Source organism: Nymphalis io, chromosome 28 (assembly GCF_905147045.1).
Source record: "Nymphalis io chromosome 28, ilAglIoxx1.1, whole genome shotgun sequence".
NCBI lineage: Eukaryota > Metazoa > Arthropoda > Insecta > Lepidoptera > Nymphalidae > Nymphalis > Nymphalis io.
In genome coordinates this window covers 1,840,051-1,867,178 of record NC_065915.1, presented here as the reverse complement: position 1 = coordinate 1,867,178, position 27,128 = coordinate 1,840,051, and the positions used below count along the sequence as shown (strand labels likewise).

The following is a 27,128-nucleotide window of genomic DNA, read 5'->3' as shown; positions in this document are numbered from 1 at the left end:
CATAGCTTTTTACATAATTTCTTATTGTCTATTCTATTGCATTTTGATATAATAACTAAATTATCTAAAATGCATGCATAATGAAAATAATATATAATCTTAATTCAATATTGAGAACAAATATAGTGAGTTTATTGATATATTACATTTCTTTTGTGGTAAAATATATAAAAGTACACTTTGATTTTCAGAAATTTTAAGTGTAAAAAATTAATTAAAAAAAGAGAAATAATTACTTAAAAGTTTTTTTTTATTATGGGATTGTATCTATATAATTTCTCGATACATTATATATAATTAATTATGATTACATAAATTAATCCGACAGGACCAATTTCCAATATTTTATGGCGCCATTTTTTTAAACTAATAAAGGACTTTTATAACTATATACAGTTTTAAACACATTTTTTTTATATACACGTCATACTGTCTCTATGTATCATACATAACACTAATAAATTATTTATTTTCTGATTCAAAATAAAGTATTCTTTGATTTACAAAAAAAAAAAAAAATTGTATGCAATTAAAGTGCAAGCTTGCTTTTTAGAAGAGGCTCAAAGTGGCCCCAATAGGGCCCCAAGGGGGCTCAAGCGTATGAATACATGTCGATCTAAAACTAAGGTAAAGTTTTAAAGTAATGGTGTTGGTTACATCACAGTGAGTAATTTTTTTTAAATTTAATGTGGCATCAAGGCTTTTGAGTATTTGGAAAGAATTTTCGGTAAGGAAATTTATCAAATTATTTAATTTTTTGTTTAAATTCGAATCATTGATATATAATTAATATAAAAAAATCTATCACATTTCTCTAGTTATTCTTTTGAAGTCACACTACAGGACAAATAATATATATATATTTTAATTAACAGTCTTAAGTAAATAGACACATTATTTCTCTTACAAGTACATTATTTTTCGATTTTTTTATATACTACTATCTTACAAATATTATAAATGTGGGTTTGTATGTTTATTGATCAACCACGCTTAAATAGTTTAACAAATTTTGATGAAAATTGAATTGAAAATATATGAACCTTAACACATAGGCTATTTAACACTTGCCTCCCCATGGGTGGAAGCTATTTATATAGAATTACCTTTTCCTTGTTTTTTCCAAATGTGTGAAGACCAAGAGCTCCCATTAAGAAAAACATGTTCATGACTAAAAGCCCAGATTGTGAAGAAGCATCCCCTCTTTTTATATATCTAAGCATTGCCCGACGAGTTTACTTATATTATTGTTTATTTTGTATGTAAGGGTAAGAAGGTCCTGTCAAATAACTTTTGACCACAGATTAGACATAATACCTATATATAAAAAAAAAACTATACTTCGTAACTACACGTTTAATATATGTATATAAACTTATAAACATTTTTTTTTATATATAAAAATACTTGTTATATAAAAAGCATTTTAGCTTTACAATTCAATTCATATTTGTTTTATTAACAATATTTAACCCTCCAACTGTTTTTTTTAAATAATATACTATTCATATTTTAATAATCCTTTTATTACTATAAATAACGAATAAAAAAATATCCCACAATTATAAAAAAGAAAAAGCTTATGGGATATTTTTTTGTTATTAAAAATAATAAATAGTTATTAAAAATTGATTTTATTTAGAATATACGTACGTTTGTTATCGAATAATTATATACATGTAAATAAGTAATGTACTAACACAGTACCCAATGTAATTTCAGAACAAATAAGACGCCATTAAAACACAGCTGGGGGGTTAAATTAATAAATTACAATGAGCAATGACCTTAGAACAGAGAGTGAATTGGAAATAGCATTCATTCTATTAATTATCTTTATTTTACTTAATGTAATCTAAATAAAACAAAAATACAATAAGAAAAAATAAAACTTAAAATTAAAAACCCGTAAACATCCCACGGCTGGGCAGACTCTAAAGAACATTTATTTATATATTTAATTTCGGTTTAAAGATGTAATATGGCAACATTTGATCTAAATGCAGGTCGATATTCTCAGGTCACTTCACACGAGAAAATTTGGATAGTGTTGTGATGAGATTAAAAACCCGTAAACATCCCACGGCTGGGCAGACTCTAAAGAACATTTATTTATATATTTAACTTCGGTTTAAAGATTTAATATGGCAACATTTGATCTAAATGCAGGTCGATATTTTCAGGTCACTTCACACGAGAAAATTTGGATAGTGTTGTGATGAGCTCTAAAAAATAAAATAATTGCGAATGCTAATTCCATATAAATCTCTTATCTAAGATATTTTTAATAGAGAGACAATTAATAGTAATGCCAATGAGTTATTGATGGTGATGCAATTACTCTAACAGGCCTACCACTTGATGGTAGTTTAGGTAAACAGACTGGCATTTCATGGCATTCATACACTGGCAAAATTCCGCCAATACACAATGAGAACTGTTCTTATAACTATAATTCATCTGTTTTCGTATTATTATCTTTCGTGCTAGTAAAATGCTATTCAAGAATAAAGTTGTTACGTCTCTTGTATCTGTGCTGGCTTTTCACTTATTAAAACAGACCCTTAGCTTTGCTATCGGCCGCGAACTTCCTGACATGGACAATGTAGTCCAACATTACTGTTGCGAACGCAGCGTCCAGGACGAATTGGGGTATTTTACCTGGAGAAGGTCATAAATTATTAGTGGAATTGTTCACTCAAATTCTGGGAATATTTAAATGTTTATAGTCTCATTAATCTTACCTTTAAGGTCACAACACATGAGCCACTGGAACACGGTGCGTTGCACAATCTTTCCCCCCTCTTCTACGGCCTTGGGGGTGAGACACCAACAGCCCACTTTGTTGTGTCCTCTGCGGATTATTTGAAAATAGAACATCGTTAAGTTGAAATAATCAAGAATGCTGTATTGGGTACCATCGGATTATATTCAATTCAAAGCAATTATAGTTTTCATTGGAACGGACGGAACGGAAATGTGTGCGCAGCTATTTTGTAAATTAACACACACACTAACTCACCTGACCATGTCCCGGACGGGCGGATACCCGGGCACCGCCACGCTGACCCCGCTGGTGATATAGCAGGTTGCCGCACTCCCCTCCACTACCTTCCCATCGGCACTCAGCGGCGCCAGGCGGCGCAGGATGACGAAGTCCCGCGGGGCGATGATCCCACGCCCACCACCCGCCGTCACCTGGTACGACAGGTCTATGCCGGGGCCTATCTCCTGGAAATCAGATCGAAGAGATTGTAACCACTTATATATATGTATTCCATGCGATTGATATATAGACTACAAACAGTTCTTGTATAATATATCTTTATTTATAACACAACACAATTCTGAACTCTTGCTGGTCGTGATGGATTGCCATCCCATCGGATTAGAGAGTGAGGAAATGTAATGAGCCTGTATTTGTCACACGCACTTGAGCACCATAATTATAACCTTCCCGGTTAGTTGGCTAGTCTCTTTGAGTACATGGCCAAAGTTGGTCAGGAGAACATCATCATTATCATTAAAAACAAAAGTATTACCTTAATCAATTCACTCTTTAATATGGTGGGGTTCCATTCTGGTAACTTAGTGATGTTATTCTTGAACTCCTCAAAGAGGAACTTGGCTGGACAGTCCACTATACCCTGGAATAGTAGAAGACAAATATTAAATTATATTGTGCAGGAACGGCAAAACGCGCGTCTGCGTGTGGATGGAATGTATTAATATTTAGTATCTCACAATCACGACACCTGGACCAGCTCTAAGATTAACCACTTCTATCATAAACACTCACCGTAAATCTGTAGACTTTGCCGAACTGTTCGCACTGTTTGGACTCGACTATGTCGCCCTTCTGTGAGCCTCGCTTCTCCAGCTTCCAATCCGGAAGGTTAATCGTCTTCCAAGCGTTCTGCATACCCTCCTCTGCCATTTGCTTGTATTCATCTATCTGGAAATTATTATTTTGTAATAAAATAAAAATTATACAAGTTATTGAATATTATTTGTATAAATATGTAATACTTGAAGGTAGAATTTTGTGTATGCCCATGTGATAAGTGGGTGGTAGCTCCCCACTAGTTACCACCCACCCATCAGGTATTCTACCGCTAAACAGCAATACTTAGTATTGTAGGCACCAAGAAGACCTTTTAGTTCCCAAGGTTGATAGCGCATTGGCGATATAAGGAATAGTTAACATTTTTTATTGCGCCAATATCGATCGTCGGTGGTGACCATTTACCATCAGCTCGCCTATTTACCTTTTCGCATAACTATTTAATTGATTAGTTTAGTGACTATCTTTTCAGGCTGCAGTTTTCGAGACCCTAGTCAGTCGAATTGTCGTCCCATCCGATTATGTGGGTGAGGGAATAGAGAGTACACCTCACTGTCCCCTTCACCGCTGAGCGCGAGATGAAGTATAAAAACGAATAAAGCACATGAAAATTCAGTGATGAATGGGCTCAGTTGAACGAAGATTCACGGGTTCTTACTACTGGGCTATATCCTCTCCAGTTTTATACATGATATTAAGAACAAAACAACAACTGCAACAAACAGTTTCTGATTATTCCACGATATATCAAGTTATATTACCAATTGTACCAATTGATGAGTCAGCCATTCAGTGGTATTTCGCTTATATAGATATATAATTAAACAAAATACCATATAAAACTGAATTTCATGGTTTTAAAAAAATAACATTAATATCGGATAATATTAAATAAAAACTATGAAACTATGTTTATTTATTTATGTGTGTTTATTTATATATGTACATATATTAGTTGAAAACATAGTGACGGTGACTAATATTACTTATAACGCAGCTGTAAATGATAAGATCATTCATTTTGTCGTTTGACATAACCTCTATTTATCTAAACGTGATAGCTTTTTGTTTTAAATTATTCACAATATTATTATTTTATGTATTTTCCTTGTTAGTTTGAAGGGTTGTAAGTCAATCTGGGTGACGAGGATACCCTGCTGACCCTTATGGCGGCCATTCGCAAGGAATAGCTGGACTATGCAGGAGTGTGATTTCGGAAATATAATGGGATGGATATCCGACACGATCTGAAAGAATACCCACGCAGATCAACGTTTTACGTGCTTTCCGAAGCTTGGGAGTGTACATACTTCCTTCCAGCTTCTGTCAGATTACTTAATAACCACGCCAACGACGGTGGTGATCACTTACCATCGGGTGGCCCATTTGCCCGTCCACCTACAGATACATAAATAAATATAGACGTTAGCGAGTGGAGGAGACAACTTACTGTCAACCATTCCGCTTTAAACGGCTCATTATTTTCTCGATTGAAGAGCAATTTCATCCAGCTGGCAACGGAGAAACCGAATCTACTCATATTGTCCAACTTCTTCTGTAACTCCTCTTCAGTGCCAACATTATCCAGTTCGCCGATATGTTTCTCCATTTCGTGTTCCGTTAGTGCGGGAGTTTCGGATTTGGACGCCATTTTTGTTTTGGTAGCACTGGTTTTATTTTACTTTTTTTTTTTGTTTTTGGTCTAGTGTTTTATATAACCTGTGACGTTTATATAAATTGTTTAATTTTAATTAAAAAAGTGAATTGTTTGTGGTTTATTTATTATTTTAAAATTAAGTCCGGTTAGTTTATTGTAAAAACCAATTCGTTTACAGATAGAAGCATTTACATTTTTGATGTGTAAACATCTTAGTGCGCGGTACACAGTAACTAAGTGAGACTTCGTGCGTTAGACGTGAAGCGTAAGATTTCAAGCGTCAGATGACGTCAGCGTAAGATTTGGATTTGATTTTTTTTTAGTGAATTACTATATCTGACATCTTAACATGGTTACTCTATCAGTTATTCGTAGCTATCATATATAGCCATTAGTAACACAGCGATACAGACTTTTTTTTTTTTAATTTTTCCCTCATGTTTTGCAAAAGTAGTAATTATTACCATCAATCAAATTAAATCTACTAAGCCGGTAGTGGTTATCGGACATAGATTGTGTAATAAAAAATCAGATTTAGATAATATATATACCTACAATACATAATTGATTATTATTAGAGTCAAATGAAGTTTTGAACTTTGCTTTATGCTTCTGTTAATTTTGTGGATTATTAGGTTTCGCCCGAGTGTTTACGATATCTACTAAAAGTAGCCAAAGTAGTGTAGCCATTGGGATTCAAGCTTGCTTCATACGAAATTTCATCAAACAGCACTGAACAGATTTTGATGAAATACTCAATCTGTTTAGTGCTGTTTAAAATGAAAATCAACAGACAGAATATCCGCATTACATAATATAAATAAGTAGCAAAATTCCAACTGTCCGACGATATTACTCGTTAATTAACATTAAACATGTCATATAAAGACGTCCATACTCGACGAGTTATCGCGACAAACTGGGACAACGACACTGATATCTGATGATCTTTGCCAATACTGATAATGCAATTATAAGACTTTCGTCGATACATTAAATACAATCTATGTTTAATAACGTTTTGCGTATTATTTTCCTTTCCAATGACGTGTTTTTTTTAACCATCCCTTCGATGATGAAAAAGGTTTGTTATAATGTGTTCGATTTTTGAAATATATTCGAAAGATTTCGTAGTTTACAGAGTTCGATTGTTTTAGAACGATATGTCTGTGTGTGTTACCAACGAAATTTATTAAGGTATTGTAATAACTTTGAATTGGATAGTAACTTTTTTTTTAATGTCCGTAGGTGAAAGGCACTTGCCTTAAACCAGTTAAAAAAAATGTCAATGTCAAAGTGTCTCGGGGCCTTGGGTCTCTTTATATGGTAATTATCTGCGAATTTCATTCGAAATTAATTCGAGCAAAATATATGTATGTAACCTTTAAACATAACTATATTTAGAATAAATAATTCAAATTAATTTAATTTATATGATAATTCGTTTATCCGACGTGGGAAACTGATACAGACGAAATCCTAATCATAATCGTAATCCGATATCATGTGGTTGCTTAAGATTTATTTTATACTAGCAAAACACGCGGCTTTACCGGCGTCGAATTCGGTTTCTGAAAATCCTTCGAAATCTGCCATTACGCAAAATATTTATTATAAAAATAACTGGCGTCAAATAACCATATTAATTTAAATGAACGCAGTTATTTTGAAATCATAGACAGAAATTTCAATTTTATTGGACAACTTACTTACCTGAACTTTAAGTTAGTATAACTGTTGATCGACTTAACCGATTTCGATGAAATAAAGACTAAACGGTACCTTGAACACTTCTTATAATAATATTTTATTTGCATTTGTAATTTATCAGCCATCTTGAAGATCATCCCGGACATACAGACGAAAATAACGAAATGATTATTGTGGTTTCTGTGACTCGCAAACAACCGTATTAACTTAAAAAGATGAAGTTATTTTGAAAACACAGACAGATATTACAATTTCATTTATATGTATAGATTGATATTGATATTTAATGAGCCGGTTGGCGTGGTTGGTAGGTACTTATCTTTCGAGCCGCGTATTACGTAAGTATTTACAAAAGAAAAGTAGTATATGTAGTATTTATTTATTTATTTCATGCCCTTCACTCAAAGGTTGTCTGGAAGAGATCGCTCTTTTAGCGATAAGACCGCCTTTTGTACAAAATAATTTTCGTTTTTTTTTTGTGTTTGTGTTTAAAATGGTTCTGTAACTCTTTTGGTGTATAAAGCATATTCTATTCTATTCTACCAGTTGTCTGGTTTCCATCGTACGAGCTCTGCTTAGTTTGGGATCAGATGGCCGTGTGTGAATAATGTCCCAGGATGTTATTATTATTTATAATCTAGAGGTTTCATTTGATTATATATATTAGCTACCGCCTATAAAATTTCCAAATTCCTTTCTTCTTAAAACGGCATAGAGCTTATTCTCGTATACATCTACATTAATATTTTAAATGTGATAATACGCTGTTGCGCTTTCACTGCTAAGACACTAAGCTGAATTTGATGGATGTCCTTCACATAGGCTACTCTCCCACCCTCCCACACGTGAGCGAAGAGTACCATCATATCATCATGATGCAGGTGTCTGATGTTTTCTTTTACCGCCGAGCACGAGATGAGTTATAATAATAAATACGATTTGAAAATTCGCGGCTGTATGGATGAATGATGATTTATTTTGCGCCCCTTACTAACGATTCTACGTTTTTTTTTTATTAATTATTTTTAGTGTAGCTACCGACCCGCATTAGAGCAGCGTTGTGGAATGATCTCCAAAACGTTCTCCTTAGCCTTGTATTCACAGACTTACGATAAGGAAATCAGTAAAGATTAGATTTGATATATGAAAGTGCCCGCATTAATTCGAATTTTACCATAGAAACGAATCCTCACCTGAGGAAGAGAATTCATTCACATTTTTAATTTTTTTAAACCATATGCTAATATAGATCATTTCCTTGCCGGGAGACAAGGAAATGACTCCATTGAGCGCCTTGTTATTCAAGGCAAGGTGGATGGCATCAGACCACGTGGAAGGACGCCCATGCGATGGACCGACCAAATAAAAACAACTGTTGGCGGTCCTTTGCATGAATGCACGTGGCTTACCACTGATAGGGACATATGGCGCAGGCTCGTGAGGCGAATAACATCTGCGCCGAATAATTTATAATACTTCATGGCGACCACGACCGCTCTGACAAGAGTGTCACGACGAAGAAGAAGAAGAAGATTATAGATTATAAAATCGGCACGATTGCAATATCTATCGCGCATCTTCGACCTCGATTGGATTACGGATATGTCCGAAAAAAAATATAAGAAACACATCTGCCTGCGCCGCCGCCGTCTAGTAGTGTAAGCGATTAATTTTCCACTAACCCCGTTAGCACTCCCGTTACTAGGCAATGTTCCCTTCCTGAGATAAAGCAGGAAACACATATATTTATACTAACCTCAATATTGTCCTTACTACATATAAATGAGATAGAATAAATGATAAATTAATATATAAATAATAAAATAACTTTTATTATTCACGAACTACCCTTCCCGGCTTTGCACAAGGGTATACGAACGTATGTATTGAAGGACATACATACAGGTTTTTTTGTCAATGATAAAGTTTCACCAAAATCGGATAAATTGCTTAGCAATGCATAGAGGACTAACATACATTTTTATTTATCACGATTAATCTAAACAAATAAATGAAATTGTCTATGATTTCAAAATAACTGCCTCTTTTTAAGATAAATTTTATCAAAACATAAACGACATTTTTTTCATTTTAGGTAACCCTATCTAATAATTTAAATATTAACAATTTAAAAAAGGAATAAGCTCTAAACCTCCTCAAAAAGAGAGAGGAGGCCTTAGCCCAGCAGTGTGTCATTAACAGGCTTTTACTGTAATTTAAAAAGGCATTTTGTACGTTAAAACGTCAGATTTTAAAGGATTTTCGTGACGAACTGAATTCTACGCTTTGCTAGTACAGAAATATAAACTTATATGGATCACGTGAACAATTTGAATTGTATTTTTTGTATAGCTGTCATTGTTTCATTATTTAGGTTAATTTCATTACGAATATAAATAAAACAAATTTTGACGTCGCGTTTACATAATAAAGTTTCATGTAAGCGAAATAATTCGTTAGTTTGTAAATTAAATATAAATTTTTTATTAGCACTATAAATACGACACGCTTGCTTTATTTTATTATTTTTTATAAAAAACACAGCGTTTAACAAAACAGATAAACTAAATTTAAAAATCGAATATAGGTTATTATAAGTTGTTTTTCATTTAAAATTGTGACAATTCATATTTAAATTTCGAATAATTTGCAACGTATATTATTTATTACATATTTTTTTCGGTTGGAACGTATTCCATTTTTAAATTTGTATTATTGATAGTGAAAGCACTCGGGCACGTGTTTGAAATGCACTAACAAATCAACTCACACGACGCGCGGGCAGCGACTAGCGAGCGACTGACGGACTGCCGCCAGAGTCAGAAACCAAAGACAAATTAATTATTATTTATCTACGCGCTGAATTTACACTTCGTGACAATTTAATGATAAAACTATTATATTATGTATCGTAATATAAAATAAACGACTTTTCGTTTAAATTCAAGTTATCTTTTAAAAATTTTTTTCTATAGAATAGGAAGGCGGACGAGCATATGGGCCACCTGATGGTAAGTGGTCACCAACACTCATAGATATTGGCATTGTAAAAAATGTTAACTATCGCTTACATCACCAATGCGCCACCAACCTTGGGAACTAAGGTGTTATGTCCCTTGTGCCTGTAATTACACTGGCTTACTCACCCTTCAAACCGGAACACAGCAATATCGAGTACTGCTGTTTTGCGGTAGAGTATCTGATGAGTGGGTGATACCTACCCAGACGAGCTTGCACAAAGCTCTACCACCAGTAAGCAGATTACATATGTTATAATTTAATTTTGTAATTGATACCACTTCTTTTTCTATCCACTGTCGCGTTAGTATGGCGGTTAGTTCAAAGCAGAATTATAAGATACTGGGTTCAAGTCACGGATTGGGCTACTGAAAAATCATTTGATTTGTCTGTTTATAGTAGCAGCTCGGAGTCCTAAGTGTCCATTTTTTACAGCCCCATGTCTATATATCCCATGGAAAACACATAAAGACGTTGGAACTCTTCGGCTGTATAAGATTTACCATCACATCGGACTTAAGCAAGATTCAGAAAAAAGGACGAGTGAATAAAGAGTACACTTGTGCTTGTACAGACATATAATTAAATTAAAATTAGTTTGGCAATCATACAAGTAATTAAACTCATTATCGCGGTACTCGTACATTTGGTAATTAGAATAATATTATCACAATCTTCATAGTAATTATATGATGAGTGTCTAAAATTTATCTTTGTTTTTCTATCTATCGATTGTAATTAAAATGTGATTATTGCGTATGTTTGCTTTAAATTAAATGTAATCTTGTAAACGGGTCGAAAGTTTCTCATTTATAAAAACGTAGGCATAACGTATTATGAATTTTTTTTTTATGGTATAGGTAGGCGGACGAGAGTATATTTATATTTTTCTTAACTTATGGATGTAATAATGTAACAGTAACCGTACCGTAACAGCCTGTGAATGTCCCACTGCTGGGCTAAGGCCTCCTCTCCCTTTTGAGGAGAAGGTTTGGAGCTTATTCCACCACGCTGCTCCAATGCGGGTTGGTAGATGTGGCAGGATTTCAATGCAGGTTTCCTCACGATGTTTTCCTTCACCGTCAAGCACGAGATGAATTATAAATACAAATTAAGCACATGAAAATTCAGTGGTGCTTGCCCGGGTTTGAACCCACGATCATCGGTTAAGATTCACGCGTTCGAACCACTGGGCCATCTCGGCTAATAATGTCTTTGCTGTTATTACTGGTTTTATGTCTTTATACATATTTAAAATTAAGATTTCTAATATAAAATACAATTAAACTTGAGCTATATAATTTATTTAATACATGGTGTACAAGATTCACCATAGTTGACCTTTGCTTGTTTAAAGTCTAGATTGATTTAAAAAATAAAATTATAATAAAACTCCTTAAATACAAATAGTGTTGTATCTATACAGAGAAATAAAATCGATGTCTCTTTGTGATTTCAAAATAATTGCCCCTAACTTAATATAAATATTTGCGAGATGCCAAAATCAAATTATATTTTTTTTATTTTAAATAACCGCTGCTACCAAATAATTCAATTATTGTACATATATAATACAAATAGGCATTATGTAAGTTAAAATGGAAGATTTTGAAGAATTTGCTAGTTATAAATAAATATAATAAAAATTAAGAGCCGAGATGGCCTAGTGGCAAGAACGCGTGAATCTTAACCGATGATCGCGAGTTCAAACCGGACAAGCTCCACTGAATTTTCATGTGCTTAATTTGTGATTATAATTCATCTCGTGCTTGACGGTGAAGGAAAACATCGTGAGGAAACCTGAATGTGTCTAATTTCACTGAAATTCTGCCACATGTGTATTAAACCAACCCGCATTGAAGCAGCGAAGTGGAATAACCTCCAAGCCTTCTCCTTAAAAGAAAAAGAGAGAGGAGGCCTTAGCCCAGCAGTGGGACATTCACAGGCTGTTACTGTTTATATTAATCGCGAACTGTAGTACGTTACATAGCAGAAAATTGGCAAACCGTTTGGAATATGTAAATATAAGGTGTGGGTATCCATGGTTCTGCCAGTGGTATAAAGTATAATCGACTGATAAATATAAAAAATTTAATATAAAAAACACACACACACATATTATGTGTGTGTGTGTTTTTTATTATTAAATTTCTTAAATTTCGATCACTAAGAGCATAACTACCGACTTTGATAAATCAAAGACAACTTTGTCAATAATCCGATAACAATACTAATCTTCATTATCTATGAATATACGTTATCACTACATATATAATAAAGTCCTCCCGGTGCGTCTGTTTGTCTGAACGCGATAAACTCAAAAACTACTGGGTCCTCATAGGGTTATCGCCAAGTGTATAATTAATTAAAGTTTTGCGTAAATTGGCTGATGTATTACGATTGTTGAAGATGGCGGAAAAAATCATGCCGACTTAAAACTGTACTGGGATGCGCCGCGGAAACCATTACAGTTATGTAATGTACGGGTAGCTTATCGAATTGAAATATCTTGATAAAATTTATGAAGATTTTGATTTTTTTTTTAAATAATTTTAGGAAGAATGTGTGATTATCTTTTCCCATAGACGAAAGCACTGTGTAGTTAACCATACTCCAATAATAATTTATTTTATTTATTGGAAAAGACTCATTTACCGTACAAATATTAAACACTTGTAAATTTAAAATAATTAAGTAACATATATCTGATTATGTACCAATTATAGATATGCACGATAATTATAAATGTTTTCGACTGCCTCGTTGGTCCAATTGCTAGATATGGCCGCTGACCCGGAGGTCATGGGTTCAATTCCCAGGTCAGGCCAATAAAAAGTTATTGGGTTTTTCTGTCAGCCCGGAGTCAGGAAAGTGTTTACACTTCCGTGCCTCGGAAAGCACGTAAAGCCAATGGTCCTGCGCCTGAACTCTTTCCGGTTGTGTCGGATTGTGAGAGTGAGGGAAGAGAGAGTACACCTGTGTTTGCGCACACACTTGTGCACTATAGTATCTCTTGCGTAGTTGGCTAATCTATTGAGATTGGCCGATTGGCGAAATCGGACTGGAGGACCTTATAAATGTTTATAAAAAATATGTTTAATTTTTTTATTGCGTGAATTTTGTAAAGATAAATATAGATAAATAAAAAAAAATCCAAATATATACAAAAATAAATATCCTTACAAAAATAAATAATGCATATTTAATATTACAAGTTATATTATATTTATAATTACCATTAATTTGATTTACCATTTAGGGCCAGAATTTTCGTTTTCTAATAGTTGCGTTAAACAATGTATGACCTTTAACCCAAAACAATATGATACAAAAGTCCCTGATAACCCTGACTCATAGAAGAAATTGAATCACATGGAGTGTGAAATTTAATACAAACATTTTTGTTTTGTTTTTAATTGAATTTAATTGGACTGGCAAGTGGGTCATCTGAGTGTAAGTGGTCACCAACGCCCATAGACATTGGCATTGTAAGAAATGTTAACCATCGCTTACATCGCCAATGCGCCACCAAGCTTGGGAACTATGTCCCTTGTGCCTGTTATTACACTGGCTCACTCACCCTTCAAACCGGAACACAACAATACCAAGTACTGCCGTTTTGCGGTAGAATATCTGAGGAGTGGGTGGTACCTACCCAGACGAGCTTGCACAGATCCCTACCACCAGTAAACCGTCCTTTTAATAGCCAATGCGCCATTGGCTTTGAGAACTGAAATGTATTGGATTTACTCGTTTGAGAAACGTTTAGTATGGCCGAAATCTGTCAGTGGAACGACACATACATATATATGTAGCAGAATCAAAGCGGTCTCAAAAAATCTATAAGCGGTTCTCGGAAACGTCAAGTAGTACGCTTGAGTGAGGTCGATACAGGAATTCAGAGTGCCCTGACAATTAATGAATAATGACCTGTTAATAACGGTTTGACGTCGGTCACATGAGGTTTGCTGAACGTTCTCGTGCAGGGGACTTGGGAAAGGGACTCCGGAGCGAACGGTCGTCTTCTTGTATCGAACTTGCTGCGTTTCCAACCACTTTAATCGGCGTGGTTAATTGTTATTTTGTGATTATTGATTGTAGGCGAACATATAAACAACAGTTGTATAAGACTTAATAGGCCGCGTTTGACCGTTGACTTGCCTGATGTTAAGCATCGACACGATCTATGATGTAGCACGCTTGCCTATAAGAAACCTGTTTACTCTGGATTTGAAGACAACAACATTGTACCTATCAGGCAAAGCATTCCATAGTTTCGCAGTGCGAATGATGAATGTAGACTCAAAGCGCTTCGTACGTAGGCGAGGAACTTCCACTGTGTACCTATGGCTCTTTGGTCGCGTTTGCCTGGCCGTTCGATAGTAAACTTTGCGCCTACAACATGTCTGATAACGTCTGACATCGAACTGCCCCCCCGTGATCGACACCACGCCGTCATATAAATACAAGTTGTCGACCGCGCTTAGCGGTTTGTTGTGGGTGGGGTACATAAAATTAGTCCTATGTCCTTTGGAGTTGAAGTTTGCATACCAAACGTCATCGAATTCGGTTCAGTGGTTTAGCCGCGTAACAGATTTACTTATTTTATAATATTAGGGTAAATCGTTTCATCGGTATACATATATTCAATTTCGTTGTTTCATTCTAGCGTAGTGGAATATACTCCGAACAAACAAAGGGATATTCTTAAATTAATTAAATAACTTTACCAGGTGGTAGGGCTTTGTGGTGGGTGGTTCCACTGATCAGATATTCTACCGCTTAACAGCAATACATAGTATTGTTGCGTTCCGGTTTGAAGAGTGAGCCAGTGTAACTCCAGGCACAGGGTCATAACATCTTTGTTTCTAAGGTGCGCATTGGCGGTGTAAGTGGTTAATATTTCTTACATCGCCAATGTGTATGGGCGGTACCATTTAACATCGGCGCATTTGCCTGTAACCACCAAAAATCTAATACCATAAAGAAAAATTAAAATAATAATATTTTACTGATTTTACGCGTGAATCTTAACCGATGATCGTGGGTTCAAACCCGGGCAAGCACCACTGAATTTTCATGTGCTTAATTTGTGTTTATAATTCATCTCGTGCTTAACGGTGAAGGAAAACATCGTGAAGAAACCTGCATGTGTCTAATTTCATTGAAATTCTACCACATGTGTATTCTACCAACCCGCATTGGAGCAGCGTGGTGGAATAAGCTCCAAACCTTCTCCTCAAAAGGGAGAGGAGGCCTTAGCCCAGCAGTACTGTAACTGATTTTACATATTATAAATTAGATTAAATTAATTCGAATTAAATTATAATACCGAATTAAAATAAAAATATAATTAAATCTAAATAAAATTTGAATTGAATCAAATCAATTCAAATTCACACTAATCAAAAGAAATCAATCAAATTAAATTATATTAAATTAAATCAAAACAAACGTTTTGGAAATACGGATCCTAAATCGTCATATCGTATAGTCTTGTTACAAGTCCGTCTAATTATTACCGATTACGAATTAAGCTCAACCGACAATAGATTAACATTAATTAAGGTCGATTGCACGTTACATTACGTTACCTATTAATGGCGATTCGAGGGCATTAGATGTACATTGGTACATCTAATGCCCTCGAATTTGTGTGCACAAAATAGTAATTAATAATAATAATATCCTAAACTAAGCAGAGCTCGCACTGTGGAAACCAGACAACTGATATACTACATATACTACCTTTCTTTTGTAAATACTTATATAGATAATTACACCCAGACTCAGGACAAACAGACATGTTCATGTACACAAATATCTGTCCTGGGTGGAAATCTAACCCACAACCACGCCAACCGGCACGTCAAGTCAAATTCAGGTTTTTATTACGTTATGAGATGTAAATGGGCGTTCGATTGTAAGTGGTCACCACGGCCCTTGGATATTGGAGTTGGAGTTTGAAATATTGAGCTTTCCTTGCATTGCCAATGCGTCACCGACCTTGGAAACTAAGATATTATAACCATTGCGCCTGAAGGAAGACATGACGTGGTTTATATATATATATATATCTTATGAATATGGAACTAATTACGATAAATCTGTGTTACAGAATCAAAATATTTTTATCTTATCTTTACGAAAAGATTAAATTAATCCTTATATTAAAACCTATTTTTTTTATATAACGAAATATTCTCATGAATAACTCTGTCCGTTGGTGAATGCCGTTGCGTAGTTTTTGACTTCATCGCGTACATACAGACGGACGCGGATGGACTTTGTTTTATAATATGTAGCGTTGTTCACAAATCACAAATTCAGTGGTGCTTGCCCGGGTTTGAACCCACGATCATCGGTTAAGATTCACGCGTTCTTACCACTGGGCCATCTCGGCTCAACTGGGCCATCTCGGCTCAAAAAAGAGGAGAGGAGGCCTTTAGCCCAGCAGTGGGACATTCACAGGCTGTTACGGTACGGTTAGCGTTGTTCACTGATAGTTCATTTTAAATATTGGTTTAAATAGCTTTGAACATTTAATTTACAAATTAATTTACTTTTGATAAAATTAATAAACGATCATAAGTTCACTCAACTTTCTCATAAGTATAGTACAGTAACAGCCTGTGAATGTCCCACAGCTGGGCTAAGGCCTCCTCTCCTTTTTGAGGAGAAGGTTTGAAGCTTATTCCACCATGCTGCTGCGGGTTAGTGAAATACACATGTGGCAGAATTTCAGTGACATTAGAAACACGCTGGTTTCCTCTTTTTTGTATAGTATATGTAGGCGGATGAACATATGGACCTGATGGTAAGAGGTCACCAACGCTCATAGACAATGGCATTGTAAGAAATGTTAACCATTGCTTACATCGCTAATACGCCATCAACCTTGCGAACTAAAATGTTATGTACCATATGTCTGTAATTACACTGGCTCACTCAACCTTCAAACAAGAACACAACAATTTGGTATTGTACTGCTGTTTTGGGGTAGAATGTTTGATGAGTGGCTGGTACCTACCCAGACGAGCTTTTCCTTTACCGTCGACCACGAGATGAATTATAAACACAAAATCTGGGACATTTTTCACACACGGCCATCTGATCCCAAATTAAGCTTGTACAGAGCTTGTGCTATGGAAACCAGACAACTGATATACTACATATATATACTTTTCTTTTGTAAATACATACTTATATAGATAATTACACCCAGACTCAGGACAAACAGACATGTTCATGCACACAAATGTCTGTCCTGGGTGGGAATCGAACCCACAACCTTCGGCGTGAAAGGCAAGTATCTACCAACTACGCCAACCAGCTCGTCAAAATTAATTACATGAAAATTCAGTGATGCGTGTCCGTGGTTTGATCCCACGATCATCGGTTAAGATTCACGGGTTTTAACCACTAGGCCATCATAGGAACCCATTGTCCTTTTTGTTCGTGAAAGCGTAACAAACACTCACATTTAAATTTATAATATAATATACAGTCCAATCAGATTGAAGACATTTTTGCGTGTGTAGTGGTGAACGGTCAGCAGATAAATCCTTTTTTTATATAAGTAGGTATTGAATACAAAATATTTAACGTAATTTTTAATCATGAATTTCTTCACCTCCAGACATTTTATAGTCAAAAAAAGTTAGTGAAAAAAAAATATAGTGATTTTTTTATTATAAATAAAGCAATTTTTTCACGAATCTTCAATTAATACAATAGATTGATTTAAATGTTCCGTTCAAAATCACAGGAAATTACATCGAATGTTATTTTAATTTTTCTTTTTGATACTAGATGGCACTAGTTGTCTTTAAAATCAGCTATCTATATTAATATAATAAATACGAAAGTATTGTCTGTTATGCTTCCACTAATAAATCACTGAACCGATTTTTTTTTTAATGTAAAGGCTAGCGCTTGACTGACATCACACCTGATGGAAAGTGAGATGCAGTCTAAGATGGAGCGCGCTTGCCTAGAAGATGCCTATTCACTCTAGACTTGAAGGTACCCACATTCTAGGTGGCGGGGAAAACGGAGGTCGGGAGAGTATTCCGATTTTAATCTAATTTGGTATGAAGCAAGCATGAACTTTTTTTTTATATAGAATAGGAAGGCGGACGAGTATATGGGCCACCTGATGGTAAGTGGTCACCAACGCCCATAGACATTGGCATGTAAGAAATGTTAACCATCGCTTACATCACCAATGCGCCACCAACCTTGGGAACTAAGATGTTATGTCCCTTGTGCCTGTAACTACATGGCTCACTTACTCTTCAAACCAGAACACAACAATACCAAGTACTGCTGTTTTGCTGGTAGAATATCTGATGATGAGGACTTGGGGAAAGACAGGCCTTGCCTTTTTAAACTAATACTCACTAGGAGGTCTATATAGGTGTATATTCCGTAGTCTCATGACCTTGAGAATATTCTACAAGGATCTCTAGAAAGTTCTAGATATAAAATCGAATTACTCTTACCTGATCTTGCGTGAGTATGACGTCACCGGGTCGTTTCGGCCGAGGACTCGACTCCGGCGTCTCGACGGGCGAGAACCAGTTGACCGTCGACTCGCCGTGCGTCGACTGGACGCGGTGCGGCCTGTGGGGCCCCAACAGGGGGGTCCGCTCTGTGCTCTGGCTAACTGTGAACAAAAGTAGGTTAGTAAGTTGAAAGGAAATGAGATTTATTTAATAATTCGGTAAGCTGCACTGGACCGTGATGGAAGCTTCATTGGGAGCGTGGCTGCTCCTGTAAGCCGGCTAGTCGGAGGTCAAGGCTGGAGAATGATTCGAAGTTGGGAGCCTTGGCGTTGTGAGACTCATGTTGACTTCCCGGAGTAATCTGGAGGGTGTAGGTTCACTAAGGCGAACCGAGGGAATACCCAGCAGCCAAAAGTCCCCGTATTTTAAACCGTAAAGCTAGGAGCGCATCAACAACACCGCGGCGATTTTCAAACGTGATAAAGGAAATTGAAGTGTCAACACAATAAAAATGCATAATTGGATATAGAAACACAGTCGTATACCGCTTGCAAGCGTTCCTTGGTTGCTTCGTTCCATACAAATATGGACTTTAAGTATGGTGTAGACAGTTCAAATTCCTTTACCACTCGTGAAATACGAGGGGACGCTTTGATGCGGCGCCTTTGATGTGAGCCGGACGGAGTGACCTTGAATAAAGAGTAATTTGTTTTTTATTCTTAAACCTCACACCCGAGTACGAACGTAGTAAAAGGATATGGGCGATAGCGGGGTGCTGGTGTTCGGGGAAGGGGACAACATAATGGTACACTTATAATATAGTAACTAAGCTCACCCATTGTCTCCAAGATCTGCTTGGCCTGCAGCTCTTGCGGGAGAACCCTGAAGTCCAGGAACCAGGCCTCACCCCACGCGATCGTGAAGGAGGTCAGTATTAGGAAGACTTGGTACACTGGCTGTGATGCGTTCGGCCACTTTTGACAATACATATTACGTTACCATATAATATATAAAGAAACTATTTTATTCTCCCACACGATTGATTACAGAATTTAACAAATAATGACAATTTTAATTACATGTATAATGTATGTATATATATATATATTTATAACTAAATTTTAGTCATTTAACATAAGAAGTTCTGTTTTTTGTTTTAGTTCTTTAAGTCATATCACTTCAAATTTGTTAAGTTCTTAATTTTAATTTTACTATTTACTTAGTTGTATGTGATGGATGCTGTGGTTTCCTGTAATTGAAGGAGCACATAGATTTATAACTCGCATAATGTATTAAAGCTTGTCATATGTTTTCCTTGTTGGAGATCCTATTAAAATAAAATACTCTATCACTGGTGGTAGAGCTTTGTGCAAGCTCGTCTGGGTAGGTACCACCCGCTCATCAGATATTCTACCGCAAAACAGCAGTACTTGGTATTTTTGTGTTCCGGTTTGAAGGGTGAGTGAGCCGGTGTAACTACAGGCACAAGGGACATAACATCTTAGTTCCCAAGGTTGGTGGCGTATTGGTGATATAAGCGATGGTTAACATTTCTTACAATGCCAATGTCTATGGGCGTTGGTGACTTACCATTAGGTGGCCCATATGCTCGTCCGCCTTCTTATTCTATATAAAAAAAAATAACCAACTCAGTATCGCCGATACAAAACACAGCACTGGTCATCAGCTAATTTTTTTTACGACACAGATAAAAGGGCAGACAAATGCACCGGCTGGTAAGTTTTCAAACAGACAGACCAACTATGTCATATAAAGTGATTATATGATATATATCATATATATATGATTATATGTCATATAGTTTTTGATATAAACTAATACTCACATCATATACAAAGACTTTTCCTATTAAGAAGGCACAAGTTCCACTTGTTGAAAGCTGAAATAGAAAATAGGGATAAATACAAGGTCTTGTAAAATAATAATTCATAGGATACTCCATTTTAAATTCTTAATTTTAATTATTGCTTTGAAAAAAGCTATATTATTATTATTATTTTTGTTAATACTAATACTTTTATAAAAAAAATTAATCGAAGAAAATTCGAATAAAGCCTTTTTTGTAATACTTACTTTTTAATTTATTTAATTGTATTTATATGAAAGAAACTAACTTCAGGCAAATGGTTATTACTAGCTCAGCCAACAGGACTGTATTATTAAAATATAAATCTTATGTAATACAATCTTATGTAATAAATAAGACATAACGGCCATACTTATAAACATTGTTTATAACGTTGTATCCAGTTGTCCAACAGCCCTCTTATTTTTAAATTTAAAAAAAAAAATGTATTATATATCCATTTCAACACTTACCGCAATAACACTCCAATTATTAATATATACTATGGCGTAAAATACTATTAACAATAGAAATCTCAGTACAGCGACAATAACTATGTCGAATAGTGATATTTTAATATCGTAATGTATGATTTCTCTGTTGAATATCTGTATCAACGATTCGCCTTTCATCTGAAAAGAAAAAAAAAACAACATTTTAATACTATGAGCATATTTTTTTCTATATTAACTGTCTAAAGTCTACCGATATTCAGACAGGAATAATCAAATTTGAGAAAAAAAAAAATTGTATTTTTTTTTTCAATAAATATAATGGATTGTATGTGAGGAGCGGGGGGAGGTGTTAGATATCATATGTCTTGATTACTGAGTTTCTTGCCGGTTATTCTATGCAGAATCTATATTCCGAATCGGTGGTTGTTTTACATTTAATTCAATACTGTAACATGTCGATTCGAAAGTGCTCTTATGAACCTTTTTGAATAAAGAATTATTTGATTTGAATAAAGAACTTATTCTTTGTATGTACGGTTATGGGCGTGTCGGATCGGAGGGGGGGGGGGGGCGTAATAGATAAGGGCTACCGTGGTTCAACGGTATCTTTAAAAACGCACATTCCGTAATATTTTTTAATTTTTTGTGGGCCAGTTTGGAGATAGTTTGTATAAGGTAAAAAAATAATGTGAAGTGCGAGGCGGCGCGTTTGATGTGAATCGTGCTTTATATATCAGTTTAAAGAAAGAATTAACTGGTGGTAGGGCTTTGTGCAAGCTCGTCTGGGTAGGTACCACCCACTCATCAGATATCCTACCGCAAAACAGCAGTACTTGGTATTGTTGTGTTCCGGTTTGAAGGGTGAGTGAGCCAGTGTAATTACAAGCACAACGGACATAAAATCTTAGTTCCCAAGGTTGGTGGCGCATTGGCTATGTAAGCGATGGTTGAAATTTCTTAGAATGTCAATGTCTAAGGGCGTTGGTGATCACTTACCATCAGGTGGCCCAAATGCTCGTCCGACTTCCTATTCTATAAAAAAAAAACGTTTACTTAATTCGTTTACAACTTGTATAAAGTACATTTTAGTTACAGTTAAAGCTCACCATAACGCATATCAGCCACATCAGGCTTGTGAACAGTATGTCGAAGGTCACGAACAAACAAAAGAACCTCCGAACGGTCGACATCTTCCCCATCGGCCGGTAGCCCGCCACCAGGTCTTCGGACATCAGGTTCACTGATTGAGAATGAGCTGAAATACATACAAGACAAATAAAATTAATATTATTCTTACACATTATATATATATATATATATATATATATATATATAAATATGTATATATATATAAATATGTATATATACATTTAACTAAGATAAAACCATTGGTGGTGTAAGAAACAGTAAATATTTCTTACATCGCCAATGATTATAAGCAATGGTGACCATTTACTATCAATTGAATATTGTTGCCTGTAAGATAAGAAAACTTTACTCTACTGGTGGTAGGGCTTTGTGCGAGCTCGTCTGGGTAGGTACCACCCACTCATCAGATATCCTACCGCAAAACATCAGTACTTGATATTTTTGTGTTCCGGTTTGAAGGGTGAGCGAGCCAGTGTAATTACAGGCACAAGGGACATAACATCTTAGTTCCCAAGGTTGGTGGCGCATTGGCTATAAGCGATGGTTGACATTTCTTAGAATGCCAATGTCTAAGGGCGTTTGGTGACCACTTACCATCAGGTGGCCCATATGCTCGTCCACCTTCCTATTCTATAAAAAAAAAAAAAAAAAACATAGCACATTAAATAGGTATATTAATACATATATATAAATACTTACTTGTATTTATATATGGTGGGCTTGATACACTACATAAAAGTGATTCTGCCGCCTCCCTGATGTGATAATCAGCCATATTTGTATCTGAAAACATTATTTAATTATTTGATAAATATAAAGTAAAGTAAAAGTAACAGCCTGTAAATGTCCCACTGCTGGGCTAAGGCCTCCTCTCCCTATTTGAGGAGAAGGTTTGGAGCTTATTCCACCACGCCGCTCCAATGCGGTTTGGTAGAATACACATGTGGCAGAATTTCGATGAAATTAGACACATGCAGGTTTCCTCACGATGTTTTCCTTCACCGAAAAGCACGAGATGAATTATAAACAGAAATTAAGCACATGAAAATTCAGAGGTGCTTGCCCGGGTTCGAACCCACGTTCATCGGTTAAAATTCACGCGTTCGTACCACTGGGCCATCTCGACTTGATAAATATATTATGTTATTAAAGTAACTAAGTTTTAACTACTCGACCGATTATCATGATGCCTACATATTGTCAGGGATACTGAAAAAGACATGGGGTATCCAATACCCTATATCATAATATCCCATGGGGTACCCCCAACCCCGAAAGATGAACGAAGCGGGTGAGTAACTAAGTGGTTAATATATGTTACTTGAATAAATAAATAGTATGCATTCATGCTAGTATACATTATGGACTAAGCCATGTACAATTTGACTGTAGTATTGTATAATAGTGGGTGGTACCAAGTCAGAAAAACCAAAAATTTTTATTTTTTCGCTCGACACATAATTTGAACTCAGGACCTAGTATTTACAGCCTTATAAATTATACCACAGAGCAGAACATACTAATAATAGTGTATTTAAAATCTCAGTATGCATACTAAGTGTGTATTACATATATTCATAAAACATTAACTTATTTATAAAGTAGACGCTACAAAAACATGCTTTATCTACACTAACATTATCAAGGCCAGTAAAATTGAGGAACTATAGAACAATTTAGCACAGATATGTTGCATTTCAATAATATACATACATCTGTGTTTTTTTTTTTTCTTTGGCCTTAATAACATGATCCTTTGCTTTATTTACATGATATAAAAAAATTTGCAACACCATAGATGTGACAAAAATAAAACCTGTTTCAGTTAAACATTTTACACTCAAATATTACAAAAGAAATGTTACAATCAATTTTGACTTTTATAGTCTAATAGCTGACCCGTGCCCACTTCTTTGGGCGGTAAATATTTTTACTTGTGATCGATTGGCCGAACATTAGTAAAATTGTCTCGCATATTTTATATTTTAAATTATCTCCTAAGCTATGCAACAAAAAAAAACAGAGTGTAAAAAATGAAATTATCTAAATAAAATTTCCTTGATAATAAAGCAATTTATTTTTAAATAGATTGACATGTTGTAAATGAAAAAAAACCGTCTAATAGAAATATCACTCAATCATTGCAAATCCCACTACTACGAAAAAGTCTTTTCATTTGTCGGGTTAATATATAGCCTATGACACTCACAAATGATGTGGTTTTCTATTGGTAAAAGAATTTTCAAAATCGGTTCAATAGTTCTAGAGATTACCCCCTACAACCTCGCACACTTTACCTCTTTATAATATTAGTATAATGGTAAGTAAATTTTAATTTTAAAAACTTCTGTAAATATTCTGATCAACAGACAATTTTGCTTAGCCCAGCCAATCCTAATTGTGATTTACCTCATTGGTTATTTCTTTTGTAATATATACTTTTATTTCTTTTAACTTAAATTTTTAATGTGAGAAAATTTTCAGAAAAGAGAAATGTTATTACAGGCACAAGGGACATAACATTAGTTTTCAAAGTTGGTAATACATTAATGATGTAAGAGAAGGTTAATATTTGTTACATTTCAATGCCAATGGGTGGCAGTATCATCAATACATTTGGAGTCCACAAACCTATATAAAATTAAAAAAAACTTTTTCTTGATTGTATTTGTGAAAGATAATTTTACAGAAAACCCACATGAGTATTTGTATAATAATACACTTTACCATAAATGATACTTAATGAGTAGTTTCATGATTACATACAATGTAAAATTAACAATAGAATTGTCATAAAATGAAATCAAGTTATTTGTAAATCCTGTTTAATAAGCAATACTATTATAATGTTATCCTTTGGTACTACTTTCAAATTATTTATTTATTAAAAATAAAATTATTTAGAGCAGAAAAATCAAAGCTACAATTTCATCGTAAATTAAAGAAAGACTATTATTCAATTATATATTAATATTTGTTCAAATAACTAGTGATAAACCCATAATCAAACAAAATAAATAATGATATAATTTAATTTCTAAGACATAATTATTATAAATGAAGTTATATCAAAAAGTTTGTATATGTTTATATATATTTTTAAAAGCCTAGTTTAGAGGCCACATTCAAATTAATTTATAGCATTTGAATTAGGAACAAAGGCTCACTTACTTGTTGTCGTCTATCTAATATTCAAATATTGTAGAAATGCATGTTTATCTAAATAAAATGCGTCTCGGTGGGTTGAGTTGTTTTTAATAATATCTGTTTACACTTTTCGTGTTACTGAGAAATGTTATGAAATGATTTACTTCCCGATTGTTATTAAATAATCTAAAAACAATGATTATAGTTGAAATACTTATAGCTAAATGACTTTGACATATTGACAGATTGGTCATAGCATTAGTGTTGCCAGTTAGAGGTAATTCCCGATTTATAGACATGAGAATATTTTGGTTCCTGCTATTAACGTAAACATTATTTGGCATGTGACGATGCATAGAAACCGTGAGAGAGTGCGCTGTATACTTCCCTTTCCTGTTTCTTGTATTTAGTGTGGGGATGTGACGTCACGTCCGCCCCCCACCATTTGATTGGTCCCAGGGTGGCAGCTAACCGTTTTGCTTTTATAGCGTCATTTCTTCTCTTAGTGTAAACATCTATTTTGTTTAGTGTTTTGAGGTTCTTTTAGTGATTATTTCAATTTAAAAAAAAGTACTGTATAATTATGAGTAGTGAAAGTGAAGTGAAAAATGTGCACTTGGACCATAGTGGGTTTGAGCAAGGCGCACGTTGTAGTTACATCGCCACGTTTGGAGTCTACTACCATTTACCATCAGGTGGAGTAGAGTCATTTGCCCTCACGGCAAATATAAAAAAAATACATTCGCCTTTCTTAAACTCGGCGTCTAAGAAAAGAATACAACGAACCGATTCAAATTCTTCTGATAGCGAGTCAAAGGGTAGACAAAGAAAACGGATGAAGTCTTCAAATTAACTCGAGGTCTTGACAAACAGGATCGGTGAGTTAACCAATATTTTATTGCAAAATATTTATCAACCCTCATCTTACACGCAAATGACTTCGAATAATTTATTACGTTCGCTTCCTCCGGATAACAACCAAGCATCTCAACTAACTGCTCTAGAATCCGCAGCAGGTCTAGATTCTTCAATGACATATTTTTGTTTGAAACGGCTTCTGTCACAACTGGCACAAATGGCACGAACAATACTCTTTTGATTTCAGAATTAATTAATACATTAGTTAAAGAGCCGAAGGTGCCTCGGGCCAATTCTCCAAAATTTACAGATTCGGAGATCTTTCATGGAAAGGTGTATGCTCCCCGAGATTTATAATACATATATACCTGTAAGTAAATGATGAACTCAGGCAATTTTTTAACGACAAAGATTATTTAGCCTCTTCAGAGAAAGCTCTGGCGGCCATGTGTAATGCGTTAATTACATAGCGCGAGCTGCTTAACCAAACATTCGACACGGTACTGTCTGCAAATAATGTTTTTGACAAAATAAATGAGCCAGCTATATTTCAACCAGCTTCCAAATTTCACAAAACTAGTGAAGATATTATGCAAATGGTGTGTTACCACAAACGGGCCGAATATATTGAAAATCCTCGGGAGCGTATCCTGAACGAGTGGCCAAACAAGAACCTTCGCGAGGGTTTGCCTAAAATACCTCCAAGTTCTAAATATATCTTTGATGAAGATCGATTTCAGATTTACATTCAGAATATAGGTGGTAATGCAACCATAGTTTTATTCAGGAAGAAATAGTAGTTTTTATAACAAGTCTCTTATTAAATCTTCTAAAAGGATTAATAGTTCAGATATTACCATGTAATCAGCCCTTTCGAACAAGAGTTTATAACCAGAATACAAAAAAGACTAGAACC

The 27,128-nt window shown here is 34.9% G+C and overlaps 1 protein-coding gene across 1 annotated transcript; it reads right to left on the bottom strand.

Moving 5' to 3' along the window:
* Window positions 1-941: 941 nt before the first annotated feature.
* LOC126779092 (steroidogenic acute regulatory protein-like) lies at window positions 942-25,560 on the bottom strand. The gene is made up of 12 exons (XM_050502928.1): window positions 25,379-25,560; window positions 22,907-22,990; window positions 22,165-22,313; window positions 21,077-21,235; window positions 20,583-20,636; window positions 19,572-19,710; window positions 18,734-18,897; window positions 3,800-3,955; window positions 3,543-3,647; window positions 3,023-3,231; window positions 2,745-2,854; window positions 942-2,661 (listed from the first exon to the last, which is right to left on the bottom strand). The coding sequence occupies exons 2-12, from the start codon at window positions 22,980-22,982 to the stop codon at window positions 2,552-2,554; spliced, it is 1,431 nt and encodes a 476-aa protein (XP_050358885.1). The 5' UTR covers window positions 22,983-22,990; window positions 25,379-25,560; the 3' UTR covers window positions 942-2,551.
* Window positions 25,561-27,128: the final 1,568 nt, after the last annotated feature.

Excerpts from the sequence above, each read along its gene's own strand:
- LOC126779092 (XM_050502928.1), bottom strand. The coding sequence starts at position 22,982 with ATGGCTGATTATCACATCAGGGAGGCGGCAGAATCACTTTTATGTAGT. Across the intron at positions 21,236-22,164 it reads TGTGGCTGATATGCGTTATG|ATGAAAGGCGAATCGTTGAT; the intron begins GTGAGCTTTAAC and ends TTTTCTTTTCAG. Across the intron at positions 2,855-3,022 it reads CCCGTCCGGGACATGGTCAG|AGGACACAACAAAGTGGGCT; the intron begins GTGAGTTAGTGT and ends AATAATCCGCAG.